At 50.4% G+C, this 20,528-nt stretch overlaps 1 protein-coding gene and 1 long non-coding RNA gene across 8 annotated transcripts in view; one reads left to right on the forward strand and one right to left on the reverse strand.

The window, feature by feature from the left end:
- The window catches only part of SLC2A9 (solute carrier family 2 member 9), a 224,306-nt gene that overhangs the window by 17,419 nt on the left and 186,359 nt on the right, over positions 1-20,528 (forward strand). For 3 of the 5 annotated variants that reach the window (XM_059165331.1, XM_059165332.1, XM_059165333.1), the window contains 2 exons: positions 10,231-10,329; positions 17,711-17,809. In XM_059165331.1, coding sequence (XP_059021314.1) covers positions 10,231-10,329; positions 17,711-17,809 — 198 coding nt within the window. Of the gene's footprint in view, positions 1-10,230; positions 10,330-15,017; positions 15,170-17,710; positions 17,810-20,528 lie in introns of those variants that run through there. The other 2 variants (XM_059165334.1, XM_059165330.1) reach the window with 2 other exon arrangements.
- On the reverse strand, positions 10,324-14,958 carry LOC131826223 (uncharacterized). Of its 3 annotated transcripts, XR_009351489.1 has the most exons (5): positions 14,754-14,950; positions 14,131-14,295; positions 13,137-13,349; positions 12,254-12,449; positions 10,324-10,981 (listed from the first exon to the last, which is right to left on the reverse strand). It is a non-coding gene; the product is annotated as an uncharacterized LOC131826223 (long non-coding RNA). The 3 variants fall into 3 exon arrangements; XR_009351482.1 differs by lacking the exon at positions 10,324-10,981 and having other exon boundaries at positions 11,021-12,449; positions 14,754-14,958; XR_009351487.1 differs by lacking the exon at positions 10,324-10,981 and having other exon boundaries at positions 11,021-12,449; positions 14,131-14,332; positions 14,754-14,958.

Below are 20,528 nucleotides of genomic sequence, written 5' to 3' on the forward strand. Positions count from 1 at the left end.
GTGATTGTGAGTGTCCCTTCTAGGTCCACTGTTGCTTCTCCACCCTGAGCATTGTCACAGGCCAGGAAAGGATGGCTTGCTGGCTGGAAGCTGGGTGAACGGGGCAGTCTGGCTGAGCGGAACCTCATAGGCCGGTGCTCCTCTCTTGCTGCAGAAGCCACAGGGCTTTCCCTCTCCTGGGTGCAGGGACATGGGTCCTGGGGGTGTCCCCAGAGCAGGAAGAAGTCTTTGCCTCTGGTCAGAGGGTGAGCCCAAACGCTCCTGGCACAAGTCAGAGGGTGTGTGGCCAGGCCAGGAAGGTGCTCCAAGGTCAAGGGGATCTCAGAAACTTTATCAGTCTGCCTGGGAGAAATGGCCTGTATTAACCTTCAAGGTAAGAGTCAGGAGACACACTCAGAACTCTGCTAAGCACACAATTCGAAGGAACCCACAGATTCTGTTCATTTTTTTTTTTTCTTTTTATGCTTCCTTAAAAGTTAGCTCATTGGTTTAATTCATTCTTTCCTTCAAGAAGCAAAATGGCTCTATTCATTGATCTATTCATTCCTTTAAGTAGCATATTGATTTCCTCCCATTCATCCTTCTGCTAATTAATTAATCAGCTAATTAATTAATTACAAATATTTATCAAGCTCCGTGTTTCAGACTGTATTCTAGGTGCCAGGCACAGCAGTAAACATGACTGGACGGCTGGGCTAGGGTTTCAGGAGGAAACCGAACCCACCCCAGACAATTCAAGGCACTTTACAGAGTTGCGGGTAGGGGTGGAAGAACAGATGAAGAATGGCCTGGCTCCGAGCCATTACTGTTGGCCCTGAGGACAAGGGAAGGAAGTGGCATTGAGAAGTGAGGTGGGGGAGGACGGCCACCTGCAAGGACCTGCACTTGGGGACTCCACTCAGGGACAGCTACTGCCAGAGCTGCTGAATTGGCCATGGGGGTGGGGGTAGCAGGGAAGAAGCGCCCACTTCCTTATCTTCCTCTGATCTCTTGCCCACACTTCTCTCGGGCCGACAGCTAGTTGCACAGGAGTCAGCCAAGACCATCCCTCAAGGCCGGCTTCCCAGGGCAGGAGCAGGATGGGGAAGGTGGGAGCGGGAGCAAGGGTGGCAAGGAGGGTGACCAGCACGAGACCCAATCCCAGCTGTCGGGGCTACACATTCTAGCTGGAGGACAGAAATCAGCAAACAGGTAAATACTCAGCAGAGAGTGGTTGGTGCCATGACAAAGGAGAATCTGGGTAGGATAGATGGAGGTCATGGGGGAGAGGATTAATTACGAGCTTGCATTTCAAATCAGGGGTAGGGGGACCAGCTCCAATGGGTCCTATCTGGGTGGAGGCCAGAGGGAAGTAAGCTGTGAGTCCTTTGCAGATCTGGGGGAGGGTGTTCTGGGCTGAGGAACAGCAGGCACAAGAGACTCTGAGATAAGGGTGTACTAGAACCACTGGACAACACCAAGGGAGCCAGCTGACCAGAGTGGGGAGGTGCAGGCACAAGGTGGGGGGGAAAGGGTCAGGTATGAGTCTCAGGCCCTTGCTAAGTCCTGAGAATATAACCCTAAACTGAGAGGGTCAGAGCTATTGGGAGGGACATTTTCTGAGCGAGTGAGGGATGAGCTCCAACTTACTCTATAAAGAGCTTTGAGCTGCTCTGTGGGGAAGTGGGGGGCAGGGGCAGGAGCGAGGAGAACAGGCAGGATGTGGTGGTACTGGCTCCTCCCAGAGCTGCCAGGCTGCTGGGACTAGGGCTGAAGAGCAGGAACTGATGGGAGGCGGTTGGATTCTGGGTCCGTGGGGCGGGGCACGGGCAGCAGGTGGGACGGAGATGTCACTTACCGGGACAGGAAGACTGTGGAGGAGCTGGTTTGGGCGGGAGGAGTAGGGAGGGTGGCAGGCTGCAGACCTGGGTGAGTTTGAGGTGCTGGTTATTCATTCAAGTGTCCTGGTTGAGTGCAGCCCAAGGGGCCCGCCCTGGCCTTGGACACATGACTCCCTCCAAGGGCTTGCTTGGTTAGGAACTGACCTGGCCACTTCATCGGCTTCATTGGGTCACCTTCATTCTGAAGTTCTTATTAGGCACCAAGCACCCCTGTCATGTGGGCTGGCCTGGAACGTGGGACACCTGGGCTGGGATGTCGTCAGCAGGCAGGTGGGATCAGAGCCACCCAGGAAGGCAGTGCGGACTGAGCAGGGTGAGGGGGAGGCCCCAAGGAAGAATTTGTGGAAGGCGGCCAGAGAGGCAGGAGAGAATCCAGCAGCCGCTCGGATGAGCGCTTCCGCATCTCAGGAAGGTCCGAGCCAACTGGCATCTGGCCCACAGCCCGTCCTTGGACATCTAAGGGCCACACACTGAGTCTCCCTGGAGATCACAATTTCCCCGGGACCTGCTCCATTCTTGTTTGTCAACTCTGGTTAACTAAACAAGAAGCTGGGAGGAACTCTGAATGAACAGCTAAGTATAAATATTTACTTGGATCTTCTGAATTTCATAAATGGTTGGCTTACAAGTGTTAAAAATGGGTACAATGGACAAGTCTCTGCCAGGTGTTGAGTATTAGGTCCATACATTATTAATCCCCTCATAGGGACCTGTTGTCGTGTTTATGATCCTGGCAAGGAAGCTGAGCTCAAGGCGGTTAAACGCATTGTTTAAGGTCACACGGCTGGCTGGGGGCAGTCATGGTGGGTGTCAGAGCCTTGCTCTTTCCTCCTAAACCAAACTTATGAGCCAGGAGGAAGGACTGAATCTCCAGACAGTCCACTCTCATTCTGTTTTTGTTTTTGTTTATGTTTTTTAAATAAGTTGGTATTTCGAACTTACTCCAAAATGGTGATCAAACTAAGCAGAGGTCTGCCCACGCATCTCCTTAGGTCAGAGTTAAGAGTTCCCCAAGGGCTCCAGCCAGCCCAAGATGATACCAAGCAAATGTGCTGTAGGCATGCACAGAGAGGCTGTGCATCCAGACTCTGGAAATATGCAGAGAACGTGGGAAGCAGGCAGCAAGAACACCCGTTGGTTAGGAGGTCCCTGACCCCCACTGCTGGACACTGAGTGCCGTTGCCACCAGACTCTTACAAGAGAATGCTTCCCTTCCTCCGAGGCGCCGGCAGCTCTGGGTCAGACTCAGAGCCCAGTGCTGGTGGGACCCCCTAGCAGTCAGTCTAAGGCGAGCACTCTCACTGGAGCTTTCTGCAGGCAAGAGAGCTCAGTGAGCATGGCGGCTTCTCCAATCGGTTCATCATCAAACATGCATGAAGGACCTACTGTGTGCTGGACTCTGTTCTGGGCACTGGGATGACAGCAGTGATGGGAGAAAAGGTCCCTCCCTGCACCCCCCCATGGGGTTGCATTCTGCTGGGGAGAAAAGACAGGAGCCCCAAAACAAATAGACAAAAAAAGAGAATGTCAGGTATTAAGTATGTTAAAGAAAATACAAGGTAATGAAAGAGAAAGAAAGAGGGAAGGCAGGAGAGAGAGGAAGAGGGAATCGACAGGGACAAGGAGGAGTCACCAGGGAAGCAGGGAGAGACAGACAGACAGGCAGACAGGCTGACTGATGTAGTGTGGGTTTGGTTTAGTCAGGGAGGTGAGAGAAGGCCTTTCTAAGGAGATGTGTGAGCTAAGATCTGCAGGACAAGAGTAAAGCAGCCCTATAGTAGTTTGGGGATGGATCTCTGGGCAGAAGGAGCAGCAGGTCCGAAGGCCCCAAGATGGCAGAACCTGGGTGTTGTTTGGAAGGAAGGGAGAAGGCTTTGGTGAGGAGTGTGTGCAGTCCAAAGGAGAGAGTGGAGTGAAAAGTTGGAAAGGCAGACATGGGCCTTGTCACCAGGGACCTTCAAGACCTTCTTAAGTCCCGCAGCTGGAACCCAGGCCCGGAGGGGCCAACCCCTCGCTCTTCTTGCATTACTTGGATGAATGACGAGGAGGATCAGACTCTGGGCACAGGGAAGGGCGTGCCAGGACCTGTTCTAGGAAAGTCACCAGGGACTGTAAGCAGAGTGGGTCCTGAGACTGGGTGTTTGTAGAGGATGTCACTCCCGCCCCTGGATGGAGAGCAGCTGCAGAAGGCAGGGGAGGGGAGAGTCAGGCAACTGTCTGGAGGCTGTGCAGCAGAATCCGGGGAAAGATGGGCCATCTGCCTGGGGTATAACTGGGAGCCGTGATGGTGAGAGCTGTCATGATTCGAACAGGCAGCAGGAGGGAATCCCAAAGAAGAAAGGAGTCTGCTTTTTCTGTATAGCGCCAAAACATTCTCATCTCCCCCAAACCAACCCATTAAGTACTGGCTTCCCATTGGCCCCCTCCCCCAGCCTGTGACCACCACTAGTCTGCTTCCAGCCTCTGTGGGTCTGCCTTTTCTGCACATTCCATCCAAATGGAATCACGAGACAGGTGACTGTTGGTGTCTAGGGTTTTCACCTCCACCTAAGGTTTTCGAGGTTCTGCCAGATTGTAAACATGTATCCTGACTTCATTCCTTTCTGAATGAGTAATCCAGGTGTGGATAGACAGCAACTGTGTATCCATTTATTAACTCATGGATATCTGACTATAGCTGTGTATCCATTTATTAACTCATGGACATCGGGACTCTTTCTACATTTGAAGTACTGTAAATAGTGCTGCTGCTGGGAGCATACAAGTACAAGTTCTTTTTTTTTTTTTTTTTTTTTTTTTTTTGGTGCTGAGACCCGGGAACGAAACAAGTACAAGTTCTATTTGAACCCTTGTTTTCAAGTCCCTTGGGTGTACACCCAGGAACAGTATTGCTGAGTCCCAAGGTAATTCTATGTGTGCTCTTTGAGAAACCATCAAACTGTTTCCCACCACCGCTGAAGCAGTGGACATCTCCATTGGCAGTGTAGGAGAGCTCTAGTTTCTTCACTCCTCGCCAAGGCCTCTAGATTTACTTATTTATTTGAGACAGTGAAGGTGGAGGAGCAGAGGGAGAGAGAGAAGGAGGAAGCAGACTTCCTGCTGGGCACGGAGCCTAATGTGGGCCTCAGGACCTGAGCAGAAACCAAGAGTCAGATGCTCAACTGACTGAGCCACCCAGGTGCCCCCCCTTCGATACTACTTAGTTTAGTTTTTGGTTTTTAGTTGGTAATGTTAAGGTACCTTTGTATATAGCCTCGAATGATCCAGTAGAGAAGGAGAAGTTGATAATGCAGAAGGGAAACGGGATAATTGCTGGAAAAAGACCCCTGAGAAGGTGAGAGGGATGTGCCCACAAGACCCACAAGACAGACCCTCCAAAATGAGAAGTCTTTTTGGATGCTGTACTGCCAGAAGAGAGAGAGAGAGAGAGACCATGACACCATGGTCCTGAGGCTCACTCTGATGTGCATGTCCTTTCTGGTGAGAGGCATCCTCCCCCTCCCAGAGCAGCAGTGAACAGAGGGTGGGCAGGGGGTGGAATGGGTGGTTTTTCTTTAAGCATCAATTCTCATCCACAAGTCATGGTGCTTTAGGCAAGATGGGTGACTTTGGGAACCCCAGTATGCTTGGCCACAGAATGGAGCTAACAAATCCTTAATGGCTGCTCTTAGGATTAAATGAGGCTGTGTATAACTAGTGCCTAGCACACAGTCGGTGCTTACTAAGTGCAGGTCCCTTCCACTGGCTCATCCTTCTGACTCAGTTGTGAATTACCCAATGGAAGTGATAGATTTACTCTTCTTTGGAGCCTTCTCAGTATCTGGGAATGTGTTAGCCACATAGTAGGTGCTCCACAAACACTTGAAAAAGAATAAATAAACAAGAATAAAAATATTGATCAACAAAGAGACAAAGAGACGCCCCAAACAATAGCAATACCGCATGCTTTCTACACAGCGGGCAATTCCAAGGGCAGCGTCCTGTTTGATCTGTACAACACGACCCTGAGATGAACACTCCCTTATCCCCACTTTGCAGGTAGGTGACTTGTCCCATGTGACGTGGCTGGGGAGTGGCAGGGCTGGGATTCAAGGTCTGACATGAAATCCCAGGCTCTTAGTCATCATGTTACACTATCTATCCAGATGCTGGTAAACCAATGGCTGAATACTCCTGGCATTGCAAATGATCTGCTGTAGCTAAGAAAGAGAGGTTGGGTGACTAACTGGGAAAAGAAAGGGCTGGGCTGGATGACTGTGGAAGCTTTGAAACACTTGGGGGAACAATCACACTGCCCAGGTGTGTCTGTACTTCCTTATGCACAGCTGAAATCACCCTGGGCACAGAAGTATCATCTTGGTGTGCAAGTTGTGTCAGACGTCAGAGGTTGGTTGCTAAAAATACCTGTGGTAGATGCTTTGCAGGGATCAGGTGATTTCTTCCGCTCCCCAGGCCACCCTTCTGTCAACCTCAAGGCTGGGAGACTGGGATTAGGGATGAGCAGGTTGCCTGGGTGCTCTGAATTGGCACCAAGGGAATTAGATGGGTTTTTCCAGGCTCCCCAGATGGTGCTGTCTCCCAGGACCTAAGCACAGGCCTAAACCAGGCACTGAGTCCCCTTGCCAAGGTAGGTGGGACTCCCAGGAGCCCATCTTCACTTCCCACGCTATCGGCTCACTCTGTGAACTGGTCAGGAGGCAGCTGTGGGTGCCCTTGATTGACCTTGGATCTTGCCCCACACTGCCCAGCTGTGCTCTTGGATTCCTCGCCTCTCTGTCCCTCGAATCTCTGCACCACTCCAGCCTTCCATTTATCTCAGGGTCCTAAAGGCAGAGTAGGATTTGCACGTGGGCATCTCTTTCGTGTTAGAGGGACAGGTCAGGTGGACATTGTGGCATTCCTAGAATAACAACAACAGCAGTGCCCACAGGTACAACATTTCAGAGTCGATGTCTCCCATGTATTTCTCATTGGGCTGATTGTCTTCCTACATCGGCAGAGTAATGCGAGTAAACCCTTCATCCTGATCCTTTGGGCTTAGGACCAGATCGCTGTGCACCCACCTGGGTCCTGCTTTACAGCTGTTCTGTGTCATGTCACTTAACCCTCCCCACTACCTGGCAGGCCGGTCCCACGCTGGCCACACCCTCAGAGTAGCAAGAAGCCCTCTGACACCCAGGAAGTTCAGCCTAATAATCAGCAGTGGTTTTGAGGGATTACCTGTGCCTTTGACTCTGGTCCAGAACTTGTTGACCCTCACCTGGCACATATTTAATAAGCTGGGTTAGCCCTCAGTAGTCTGCTGTTAATCATTTATCTCTCACAGGTGGAGATAGGCTTCACGGAGTGTGTACAGTAACAGCTGGATGCCGGTTAATCATTAACTCAGCTTTCTTTCACAATTTCGCAGGCTTATATAGGATTATATGTGGAGCTGAGTTATCTAGGAAGCATATGCTCATTGTTCTTTAGACTGTAACAGGCGAGGGAAGCTCCAGGAACCAGGTGAGTTATGCTCACAGACACGGATCAATTTTGAGGAGGATTTCAAGAGTCTCTGAGACTCTTCGAGCTGCTGGAATAAAGGAATTGAAAAGTGAAGGATCTGAAATTCAAAATTTGGTGAAGATAAGTGAGAAAATACACATGAAGTGCTCAGCATGGTGTTTAATCAATGTTAACCTAAAAATGTAATTGATTATGATTCTACCTGCTCCCCTCTTGGCCCCTCCCTCTCCTCTCTCTCTGTCTCACAGAGCGGTTCTGTTTTCTGCATTCCCTTTCAATATGTTTTAGGGTTAGCTTTAGCTCAATGCCAAAGTCAGCAAAGACCTCACCCTGAAAATTAAGAATAAAGTCAGAGCCAAGTATTACTCAATCAAAAACGTGGTGGTGGGGGAGTAGGAATTACGTGGCATTTCCTGGTGACAGGCTGTCAGCCAGGGGCTGAACCGTGCAGGAGGCAGAATCCGAAGGCCTTTCCTGGGAGGTGGCCTCCAGCCTGCAGGAGCCGGCTTTGGGAGGATAGACTCACCTGTGCTGTTGGACTGATGTCAGCAGCACCTTTTCTTTGCCTCTGTCCGTCCTTCCACCCAACACAGGCTTGTGAGCCATGCTGTGACTTGAAGCTGTCTGGGCTCAGATCCACCCTCTGCAACAGGCTGGGTGGGTAAGGATATTTCTCCAAGGCTTGTTTGATTTCCAGCATGGCTGGGCATCGCCGTTGACACGGTGGTGCCCAAGAAACTTTCCTTATCAGTAGCAGAGGTGGTTTTCTAAATATTTAATCCTAGGTACAGCCAAGGGTGCGAGGCCATCAGATGGCTAGGAGCAGAGCCCTGGTGTACCCTTAGGGTGGGCATTAACCCTGTGGCTGCTGGGCTGGGGCAGATGGGCCCCCTGGGTCCGGTGATGGTTATCAAAGGCGCAATTTGAACTTGTAAGTGGCACGGCCACAGCCGTGGACCCTGGCAGAGGGTGAGGTTACAATAGCAGCACTTTCCCTATTTTTACTGCAGATTGAGAAGACAGGGGGCTAGTGGTTTTAGAACCTCATGCCCAAGATGTCTAGTTATACTGTGTTCTATTTATTCTTTATTCGAGTTCAGCCTTCGAGAATTATTTTGAAGCAGTTTAGGGTTCCCTACTCATACACCAGATGGTTCCCACTCCTTTTTTCTTGTAACCAGTTCTAAGACACCATCTTAGAATGGCATTCCACGAGGACCCTGACAAATGAATGACCGGTCTATGCTCCACAGAGACCATTTGCTGGGTGTCCGGTGATGGTGGTGACCATTTAGCATTTACCATGTGCTTCATATACACGGACTCATTTGATCTTCACAGAAGCCCTGTGACATATGTCCTGTTGTTTTTCTTCACTTGACATATAAAGAAACAGAGATACAGAGAGGTTAAGCAACTTGCCCCAGGTCACACAGCTAGAGAGCAGGAGTTTGAACCCGTCGTCCTATCAGAACTAAATATTCTCCCAGAATTGTTTTTGTTTGTTTGTTTGTTTGTTTGTTTTATGTCTACCTGACACCTTAAAGACTTAACTAAAATTTTTTAAATTTAAAGTAATTTTTTAAAACTTACTTTTCTAGTTATAGAAGTGGGTTTGTGTGCATGCGTGTTTGCGTGTGTATCAAAAATTGGAAAAACTTAGGAAAACAAACCAGAATAAAATGGGCTAAAATATCATGACCAAGTAGGAACTTCTGTTCTGTTTTGCTACTTCCACGGCATCTATTTTCACTGCACATAAATATGTGATGCGTCCTTTGCTCATTTGGGCCGCCCAGGCTCCTGCTTCTACTCCACCTTGGGCTGGGCCAGGCCTGTCCCCCCACCTTCCCCAGGCTCTGGGAGCCTTCTGTATGCTCTTCCCAAATGGACTTTTCTAGAATGGAAGCACCATGAGAGCAGGGTGAAGTCTGTCATGCTCTTACGTAGGTTTTAGGAGCTTAACGAATAATCATGGAATAAATAACTTAATGTCTCAACACTTAAAAAAATCTTAATTTTGTATAAAAAAAACACACGGTCATAGTTTAAGTCCTTATATCACGTAATAGCATGGATTTGTTACTATGTACATCTACTTTTAAGGCGAATCTACTTTTATAGATCTTCCTTTGTCAAGTAAGATTTACCCATGACGTTACTTTTTTAACATCGTTTTAAAATGCAACATGAGTTTCCGTATGTGGATGTACCATAACTTCTTTAAACGTTCCTGTTAGGTGTGTTTTTCTATAGTGAGACCCATTTGTTAACAATCACAGGCTGAAATCTGTGCTTGTTTTTTATTACTGCTTTTGGATAACTTTTTATAAAGGGAGTAGTTGGGCCAAAGGGCCTCTATATTTTTTATGGCTCTAGAAACTTATTTCCAAACTCCAGAAAAGCTGCACATTTTTCTACTTCTGTCTTGCCTATGATTTCGGTTACGATTTTGGTGACTGTTTCCAATTTGACAGGGAAGGTTGGCACTTGGTTTTAATGAACGCCACTTTTATTTTCATGTCTTGGGGACAGAATTTTGGTGTTTCTAAGATCTTCCCCACCATAAGAATGACCATCTGGTTGAGAATGTTCTGGGGAGGGGCCAGTATTTAATAAGCAACACAGCGAGTGGGGGAAACACAGATGTCGTTCATCCTGCAGATGGAGACACTGAGCCATGAGAAGCGCGCCAAGATGCCTTGGTCTCCAGGGGAGCTTGGCACTAACATCCTATGTCCTCAGCAGGCAACCCTCCCCCCACACTTGGGGGCCATCTCCCCTAATTACCCATTGGTGAAAGCAAGTATCTAATGACTTCTTCCTTTTTTTCTCTTCTTAGGAACAAGGAAATCCCCCCAAATCTGAAAAATACACCATGAAGTGCAGTGAAAAGGACTCAGCAGATTCCAAAGACAGTGATTTGGTGAGAAAGAAATTGGTCAGTCCTGGTTTCCTTTTCTCTCCCTGTTCTGGTGATGCTGGGGCCGTCCCTCCTGGCCCCCTCGCTGCTCCCAGGGAGATGTAGGTGGAGGCGAGGTCAGGTGGAGAGGACAGAGTCGGGGACAGGAGCCGAGGTGTGTGGGAAGTTGCCATGTGAACAGGAAAGCGTGTACTACTAGGAACAGGCCACTGATCGTATTGTATTTTGGTTGATGGTGACTGTACAGTCTGCTGGTGTCTTTTGGGACATGGCGAGGTGGTTTCCACTCCAGAGGTCATTTCACAAACCAGGGGACACTGCTGTGTGAGAGTGATGATGTCTCAGTCCTTGAGGATATACTGAAACCCTTCCCCCCCACACCACAAGGCCCAGTCCTCCTGCCGCAGAGAGGCTCTCCCTCCTCAAGGATCTTTGCACCTTCTTTCAAACCAGACTCCAAAACCAAAGCCAGACAGCATCTGTGCTACATGGGGCCTTTACCCAGCTCTCTTCTTTGCTTCTCTTGGCCACACCACAGTGAACCCATCACCACCTTCATTCTGCAGGCGAGGAACTGTGGCTCAGGCAGGGATGAAGCAGCTTGTTCAAGGCTGTGTACCTGGTTTGAGGGGGAGCGGTCTTGAACCCTGGTCCCTTTGTGCCTCGTCTCCTGTGATAGTGGCAGAAGCAACCAGGACTCAGAAGAAAATACGTCCAGATTTTTAATAAACCTTATTTAGCCAGACAAAGAGCCACACAGGTGTATTTATCAAACTGCCAGGGAAGTGTGGCACTGACAGGTGGAGAGTGACTGTCCCCACCTCCAGGTGTGAAACAGAGGCCTAGGGAGGGCCCAGCTACCCCCACAGGTCCTCCAGGGACATGGCAGAGTCACGTTAGATAAACGGCTATTCCCTCCAAGTATGCACTCATGTGAGGTGGGGTCAAGGCTTTCCTGTCTAGGCATTTGGTGCCATGTAGGAAGTGGTACAATCATCTCAGTCATTCTATTCAAACGACAGTCCATGAAAAAACTCCTCCTTCTTTCCCTTTCCTGGCCTTTCCTGGCAGAGAATTTTCATCTTGTCCAAGCAGACTTTCTAGCTTCAGGACATCATGCAGAGGACAGACAGTCTGAGTTCAGTTCCAGAAAATATCTACTTGGCCCCTTCCCTGAGTGAGGTGGGAAGAAAACTGGGAATCCAAAGAGGCTCAGGACACTGGATTAGCCCACTCGGGCCTCCAGGACCTCACCACAGGCTGGGGGCTTAAACAAGAGCGATACACTTTCTCACGGCCCTGGAGGCTGGAGTCTGAGGTCAAGGATGTTGGCAGGGTTGATTCCTTCGAGGCCCCTGTCCTTGCGTATTGACGGCCATGTTCTCCCCACGTCCTTACAGGGACTTTCTTCTATATGTGTTTGTGTCCCAAGCTCTTCTTATAAAGACACCTGTAATCTCGGATTAGGGTCTATCCTAGTTACTTCATTTTACCTCACTCTCCTCTTTAAAGACCCTGCCCCCCAATACATTCACCTTCTGAGGGGCTGGGGGTGAACAGTTCACCTGATGAATTCGGGCAGGGGGACACAGTTCACCTCACAAGAGACACAGACAGCGTCTGCCCTTGGTGAGCTCCGGGCCAGAGGGAAAGGCACACATGAGGACTGACGCTTGTAAGCAAGAATGGACACGGCCAGTGTAGCTGTGAGCAGCACATGGAATACGGAGGGACAGAGAGAGGCCCAGCGGAGTTTCGAGGGGAGCTGCTAAGAGAGCAGAGCGCTGACAGATGAGCAAAGTTATGGGTAGTCAGAGGGCAAGCCTGAGCAAGGGCCAGGAGAAGCTGGCAGGATTGGGTACTCGATAAATAATGGTGCATGAGTGTGTGCTTGCAGGAATCAGCGTCAGACGAGGTTGATCGGGCCCCAGCCCCAGCATACCTGAAAGCGTCTGTCTAATGGTCACATCCTTGATAGGGTTAATTTTACCAACGTGATGCTGTGGGCTGAGCAAATCTAGGAATGGCACCAGGTCTCCCAAACGTCACCTCCTCCTGTGCATCCGCCTAGCCCCTCCTCCGATGGCTGCCGGAGGACTGGTGACATCATGGGTGTGAACACATTTGGAACACACGTTCTGTGAAGGGCAGGACAGGGGTGCTCGGGTTATGGGAAATCCTGGTTAACGGCCGTGGGGTCTAGGGAGGTGCACTGCATCATGTTTGCCCCCAAGAGACCCATCTAGAGCACTGGAACAGGTCTTAGAAATTGTCCGGTGACATCAACTTGGCCCAGACCTCCCCATTTACCGTGGAAGACAACTAATTTCCTATAGGGATCCAGACCTTTCTACGCAGAGCAGGTAGGATGGTACTTGGTTAGAAAACAGTGAGAAAAGAGTGAGAGCGTTGGGGTCCGGATAGAGCATGTTATCTGGGGACAAAGTGGTTTCAGTACTAATGAGTATTCATCATAGCCTTGCTGTAAGCCAGCTGCTGTTTTAGCTTCCACAGTCAGGCAGGCTTTTCGAGTATAAACTCACGGAATCTTCCACAAGTCTATGAGGTCGACACTGTTATGCCCATGTTACAGACGGGGACACTGTCCCACAGGGAGGCTGAGGGACCTGTGCCCGGGCTCACCAATCCTAAGTGGTTGAACAGAGGCTCAAACCCAGACAATGCGTCATTTGTGTCTGGGTTTTAGGCCGCTAAGTTGTGGCAACAGGAAGGGACAGCTCCTGTCACCTTCACCAAGGTTTCCTAGAAAGTAGGGCTATTCGTTTTGTCACCCTGGAAAGCCCCGGGAATTGGAGATCGCTCACCTGCCTCAAGGAAGGCCGTGCAGTTAAGGTGAAGGCCGCTCTCTGAGGAGTGGGAGGCTGGCCTGGAACTTGAGCTGCTCTGCTCTCAGGTGTGTGACTTTGGACCTGGCTGCTCGCCTCTGGGTTGGTTTCGGGGACAGGCTGAGGAGAGAAGTTATGGATGGCCAACTCCACCAATAAGAGGACCTCTTCAGGCCAAGCACCACCTCCAGGCTGCGGGACCAAAAGGGAAAGTGAAGTCTGTGCAGGTCCAGTCTTAGGATTGAGGACAGTGCCTGGTGCAGGCTCGGACGACTGGTCTCCTTCCAGCCCTGGGATCTGGATCTCCTCTGGCTGCTGGCCTGGGATGGAGCTGAGAGTCAGCAGGTCTTGAATCAGGGAGGCTGAGGCAGGAGAGGTGTACTGGGATCTCTCTGACAGGGTGCTTGAGGCCACACTGGGATCCCACTGCTGGTCTGCAGACAGGCTGTGCTTGGCGGGCAGGGCCTTTGATGCTTGCTGACTCTGGAAGCCTCCCAGACACCAGAGGACCCCCCCTTCACACCCAACTGTAGTTGTGTATTTGTGTTGACCTCCTGGGGCCTGGGGCCTACTGAGTTTTCAACCGCAATGGGAAAGCATAGAACAATTTCAAATGTCGAGGGTTGGGGGCCATCACCTGATTCAGTTGGAGTTTTAGTGAGATCAGGCGAGACCCCCTGTTAGCGATGAGGAAGGCGGGGAGAACACACAGAAGAGCCCGAGCTAAGGAGCGGAGGAGGAAACGAGAATGAACATGAAGCCCCCATCAGGACAGCACAGTGGGCGTCCCCCAAGAAACGGGGAGGCAGCTGGCCCGCCCCTTCCCCGCCCCTCTGACACCTCAGGACCCAGTCATGCTCAATTACTCTGCTCCCCCCCCACCCCGTACCCCAGGGCATCTATGCCTGTGGGTTTTGGCTCATGTTCTCCCAACCCCCACCCTTCCTCTGCCTGTATATTCCCCCTGGCTTACTCAGGAATCACCTCTTCCAGAGAGTCTTCAATGATCCAGCTGATCCACGGAACCTAGTTTGCTTGCTTTTTGTCTTTTGGTGGACTTGATGCCTCCCTGGCCCTCCAGGGGTTCTTCATTCCCCAAACATGCCTTTGCCAGCTGGCCTCAGTTTCTGCCTTCTGCCTGTGGGAGCAAATGGCCAAGGCAGGCTGTCCCAAACCTGTCATGATAAAAGGTCCTTCTCTGACATCTGGGGCAAATTGGGAACGTGATAAATTAATTCTTGTGATGTCGAGTATGCATGGAGGGGTCTTGCCTCTTTCATGCTTTCCCTGAACCAGTGCAGGTTGGGGGAGAAAGAGGTCTTCCCTGAGCCAACGCTGAGTGAACAGGACAGAGTAATGACCAAGGGGCAGATCCCTTTTCTTCCAGACCCAGAGCCTCCTCATCTGTTGGAGAACAGCAGGGCAGTCATGCCCACATCCAGCACGATGCATTTTCTATCTGAGCCTCAGAATTACTACCAGACAGACTGTTCAAGCAGGATCAGTCTTCTGTTTTACACTCGTAAACACTGTAGCTCAGAGAAGCAGAGTGACTTGGCTAAGGACACAGTTAGAGGGACAGGGTTGAGACCTCACCAGGCTTCCACTGCCACCAGCGATGTTCTTTTCTGTACTTCTGGGGAGGTACACTGGCTTCATGCCCAGTGCTCTCTCGCTGCACGTGATTGGGAGGGAAAATTAAAGGTGCCAAAAGAAAAATCCATGCCCTCGGTGGTGATCCCTGAGAAGGCAAGTTTCCCTTCCAGGACTCTTGGATTGCTGCTATGACTGGGAACGGGGGAAAGCCCACGGTGCCCGTTTCCTGTTCAGACAAGACAGACTGTCGCATTTCCTGCTGGGTCCCCGCCCCCTTGTGGACTCTGCCTCCTGCTCAGAGATGCCCTGGCACGGCCCGTGGCCAAAGGAGCATGGACTCCCGGGCCTGGGCTCACACAGGGGCTGCTGAGCATGGCCGCACCCGGAGAGGGACACCAGGCAGGAGGACAAGAAAGGTAAACGTAGAAACTAGTTTCTGGACTGTGCCACGGGGCTCAGAGGCCCAGTGTGGGCGGCTGTGTTTCCTCCCTCCACTGCCTGGAAGGCTTGGGCCGTGGGTTGTAGAAGCCTGCCATGGGTGCGGCATCCTGGTCCCCATGACCTTGGCTGTGGAGCTCCCACTCTGGAGCTGTGATTTCCTCTGGCAACGTGACTGTGCTCATGAAATGAGGCCACAGCAGAGAACTGCCTCACGGGTGCTGGGTGGCATCCACGTTTCCTTTCCCGCCCCTGCACTTGGTACCCTCTGTCCCTGGGGCGGGTGATGAGAGGGGGTGGGTACCGGCTGGCTAAGCGAGGGCAGGGGCCAAGGGAGAGACTCCCACCTGCCCTTCTCTATCTTCCAATGGGTGCAGACAAGGGGCCAGTGATCAGGGCTGGAAGCAAGGGGGCCCAGGGACAGAAGGCACCCAGGACAGCCCAGGGAGTCAGAAGGAGTGACATCTGAGCCAAGACCCGGAGGATAAGGGACTATGGAGGATGGTTGTTTTGTCCAAAATGCAATTCTGTTCCATCCATCTTTTCTGTTCCATGCAGTTCAGGCCTCCCCTTACTGCAGGAAAAGATTCTGGCCCCACACCTGGCAATGTCCTTCCCGGTGGCTTATGAACCCCCTTTCTCACCTCCATCCAATTACTAGCGTTTCCTGAAGACCTTCTCTGCAACAGGCTTGGATCCTGGAAGCAAGACCTCCACCCTCAGAAAGTAAGACCCTTGCCCACTGTCTAGCCTCTGCTGCTAATGCTCGTGGGCACAGTGTTAACTCAGCATGACAGCCCATGAGGTGAGGTCTGTTATCATCCCATGTTCAGATACGAACCCTGAGTCACAGAGCAGCTATATAACTGGTCCAAGGTTACAGAGCTAAGTGGCAGAGCACAGGATAGGACAGAGTTGAATCATAGAGAAATGTCAACATGCCCAATGAACTTTTGGGGAAGAGGACACTGTTCATGGGTCTTGGATACAAAAGCCTTAAGAAAGGAGAATTCTGGGTGTATGTAGCCACACGGGCCTGGCCAACAGAGACCTTGGCACCTGACCTGGGCAACAGCCATTCCGTGTGGCTGGACGAGAGGGAAAACAGAAAGTGTAAGAAGCTTTTTGGAACCCTCCCTGTGTGTTCTAAACATCCTTATCCAGCAACACAGCGAATCCTCAACCACCTACCAGTGCTGTTCTTAGATCCATTTTCCAGCTGGGCAAACTGAGACCCAGAAAAGTCAAGAAACTGACTCTGGTTCCCACAGTTGAGTGGTCAGAATGTCCAGCATTGCATCCTGCGCTAGAGGAGACTACTGGGATGGGCAGAGCAGAGAATTGGCTATTGGGGTCCTGCTTTCCCTTCCAAAAGGTATTTGATGGGCATAGTTCCCGGAACTGTGGACCTTGTCTCTTTTGTTTGCCACAATATTCAGATATGAACCCTGGAGATATTCAGATATTCCTGGAGCTTTAAAAGGGACTGGCTTGAGAAGTGCACATGCGTTCCCGGAATGCAGAGAAAGTAGCTTCCAAGAGCATGTGGGTCCCCTCCATCTAGAGACTGGCCCATGTTCCTCTGGCCAGCTTCCAATGGCAAACCCTCCCACCTCCAGCTCCTTGGTCAGCTTTGACCAAGGGGCCCAGATGTTTCCACTCCAGGGCCCTGACCTGAGTGTGACCATCCGTGGGTGAGGCCAAGCGACAGGATCACCTGAAGGCAGGGGCCTCGTCCTCCAGGCTGAGCCATGTCTGTCTCTGCAGGTCCTTGGCCAGGGGCACTCACAGTGGCCTGCAGATGGACAGCTGAGTCTGGACCAGCACATGCAGGGTGTGTGTGTGTGTGTGTGTGTGTGTGTGTGTGTGTGTGTGTGTGTATGTGTGTGTGTGCATGAGAACATGTGTGTCCCTGCACAGCTGTGAGAAGCCTCAGACCCCTAGACACTGTGCCCAGACAGAGAGGCAGTGGGGGAGAGGCCCCTTGTTGCAGCGGGAGGTGGCTTGGGCTCCAGCCCCCATACCAGATAGCACCACAGACACCTCTGTGCCTGCTTGCTCACCTACAACATCAGGATCAAACAGCACTGATCAAAGGGTTTCAAGAGAAAATAACCAAAACAATGCCTGGCCCATACCTCTTGTAAGCATCAGTGGCTACTACTGACGGCTGAATCTGGCTTTGCTTTTTTGCTCCTATGTGTTTCAGAAAGTGGCCAAATTCAGCAGAAATAATAGTATGTGGCTGCATACAGAGCACCTGCAAAGGACGTTAGGTCTGCAAGTCACTGTTGCAGCAGTCAAAAGCAAACTGAGCTCAGGGGGCTGACAGAACTCCCCCAGAACACCTGCCAGCACAGGCGGACCTCCACCAGCAACTCAGCTGCCTGCAGGCTCCCCCGGCCCCAGGAATTCTCTGGGGCCTCCTCTCCAGACAAGGGAACAGCCGAAGTACATCTTGTGGGGCCTAGCTCTGTGCCCAACTGCCAGATCTGACATTCTGTCTTCTCCTTTCCCAGGACTGGTCCTGCTCGCTCATTGTGGCCTCTCTCGTGGGTGCCTTTGGCTCATCCTTCCTCTACGGGTACAACCTCTCAGTGGTGAACGCCCCCACTCGGGTGAGTGCCCCATGACTGTGGGATTGGCCCAACAGAGGGCGCTGCAGCCGCGTGGAAATCTTCCGGTGCTAGTGCCTGGCAAACCTTTGCAGGCCTGTTTTCTGTGCCAGACCTTTGCCAGAGGATCTAGGAGAAGGATAGAGAGAGTGAGACCAGCTCCTGCCTCGAGGGGGAGATAAGAGACCCAGAAACAGACAATGTCACAACATAAGGGGTTCAGTTCCTTGCTAGAGTGTCCTGGGAGAGTGCAGGGCAAGGAGAGGGGTCTTCAGAGGTCTCAGGGGCTGATCCGGAGGGTCTTATTCGTAGGCACGGAATCCAAGGAGTCATGGAGAGACCTTATGCATAGATGTTTTCCTGATGTTCTTTTTGTGTTTATGGCCTTTAATCACAGCTAGAGGTCACTTGGGTGTCTAATGGTTAAGATCCATTGTTGGCTTTTGTTTTCATCTGGAATCAAGACATTAGGTATGTCAGTCAAGAAGAAGAAGCTGTAAAGCAACCAAATGTGTTTATTTGGGGCCTTAAGGTTTGCAGTGTGGGAGGCACAGAGAGCACCAAGTTTGTGATTGTGCTTGGAATTGCAATGGGAAGTGCAGGTTTATAGAGGCAAAACCCACAGGGCTGGGCAACTTGTTTCAAAGGAATTGTGGACAGAACTTAACTGACCACTGGATGCAGGACTGGCTCTGTAGTTAACGGGTGTTAAATTATCTCTAGCTCATTCCGCAGTAGAGGAGGTCTTCTAAGAGGCAGCCAATGTGCAATTGGCAAGTCATAACGGACAAAAGTCAAAAGTTCATGGTGTTCTCAGAGTTGAAACAGGAGCCCATGGGCCCTGCTTCCTCAGTATCCTCCCCACCCCATTTTGAGGGGCTCTCTTAGGAATACTTCCCTTTTAGAATATCCTTTTACAGGCACAGTTCCCCAGGCCCTCCTAACACCTCCCTGCTGGTTTGCAGGTTTGGTTTGGTTCTGCCTACTTAGACTATTAGGTCTGGATGCTACCCAGTCTGAGGGGTGCTGGCTTCTGCTTCATCCACTTCCACCCTTGAAGGTAGAGTGGATGAAGGGTGATAGAAGGCTTCCTGGAGGAGGTGATGCCTCAGCTTTGTCTTAAAGGTAGAGCAAAGGCACAGAGGCTTGAGATATGTGAAATATTTGCAGGAAAGCAAGTGTGATGCAGTTGGAGTGCAGGATGCTCTTTGGGGGAGCCTAAGGCAGGAACTAAAGTGTCAGACCAAAGCCAGGCTATGGATGTTCCTGGAGGCTTTGTGGGCTTTTCCTTGTTCAGTCCCCAGCATCCCCTGTGCAAAATGCAAGGGAGGCTGGACCATGGGTCTCAAAGTGTTCCCAGGAGCCCTGGACTTCGTAGAGATGCCTTTTTAAGATTCAGAAGTCCTTCAACAGTCCCACAACGTCTTTTGTAGCTGGTTTGTCCAAATCAGACCAAAAAAAAAAAAAAAATCAATGCCTATATATGTAACAGTAATATAGAAAAATAATTAACAACCATGAAATCTAGATGTGGATGTTCATTATTTTCTTTCCTTACTTTCCTGTGCATTTGAAAAGTTTTATAACATAGTCAAAAATAATTACATCTTTGCCCATGTGTCTACATATGGAAAGGAAGGGGGAGGTTTCCAAATCACGCTACTGAACACGTCCTGTTCAGGTTGTCACCAACTATCTGGACAATAATATCGGAAGGACGTCTATTGTATTTCTCAGTTGATGAGCTGGAACAAATAACAAATGTTTTAGGAAATGAAATGTGTTAGAACCATGAGTCTGGATGGTTCTGATTTTTTTTTTAACTTTGTTAACTCTTGTACATTTTGGGGTTTCTAGGCAAGTTCATTTGAAAACTGGATTCTGATGCTAACACCAGTTTGAAAGCCAGAGGCCTAGATGGCCTCCCTGAACTTTTGTAGCAGCTTTGACTTTGTCATGGTGATGTCATTCTGACATGGGGATCTGAGTTGCCCATACTTGTATTTAAAAGAAGATTGGAGGGATGCCTGGGTGGCTCAGTCAGTTAAGCCACTGCCTTTGGCTCAGGTCATGATCCCAGGGTCCTGGGATCAAGTCCCTCATTAGGCTCCTTGCTCAGCAGGGAGCCTGCTTCTCTCTCTGCCTCTGCCTGCTTGTGCCCTCACTCTCTCTCTCTCTCTCTCTCTGACAAATAAATAAATAAAATCTTAAAAAAAAAAAAAAAAAAAAGAATGGGACGCCTGGGTGGCTCAGTTAGTTAAGCAGCTGCCTTTGGCTCAGGTCATGATCCCAGCGTCCTGGGATCGAGTCCTACATCGGGCTCCTTGATCGGCAGGGAGCCTGCTTCTCCCTCTGCCTCTGCCTGCCATTCTGTCTGCCTGTGCTCGCTCTCTCCCCCTCTCTCTCTCTGATAAATAAATAAAATCTTTAGAAAAAAAAAAAAGAAGAATATTAGAAGTTGACATTCTTGCTTTATCTTGACAGTTCAGCAGAAACTCCAGCAGAGGGTGGAAAACCTTTGCCCTCATGGTTTGTGGAGCAAGAGGCCCTGTGAAACTTGAACCTTGAAGTGATGTAGGTGGAAAAACACAAGTTCACGCCCCAACTGTGGGAACAGGAGGAAGGAACAACTCTGTTATTCATCCATTTAAAACTTGTTTTTAATTAATAAACTTTATTTTCTAGAGCAGTTTTAAGGCAGTTCATGGTAAAATTGAGTGGA

The sequence above is a fragment of the Mustela lutreola genome, chromosome 1 (genome assembly GCF_030435805.1).
Source record: "Mustela lutreola isolate mMusLut2 chromosome 1, mMusLut2.pri, whole genome shotgun sequence".
Taxonomy (NCBI): domain Eukaryota; kingdom Metazoa; phylum Chordata; class Mammalia; order Carnivora; family Mustelidae; genus Mustela; species Mustela lutreola.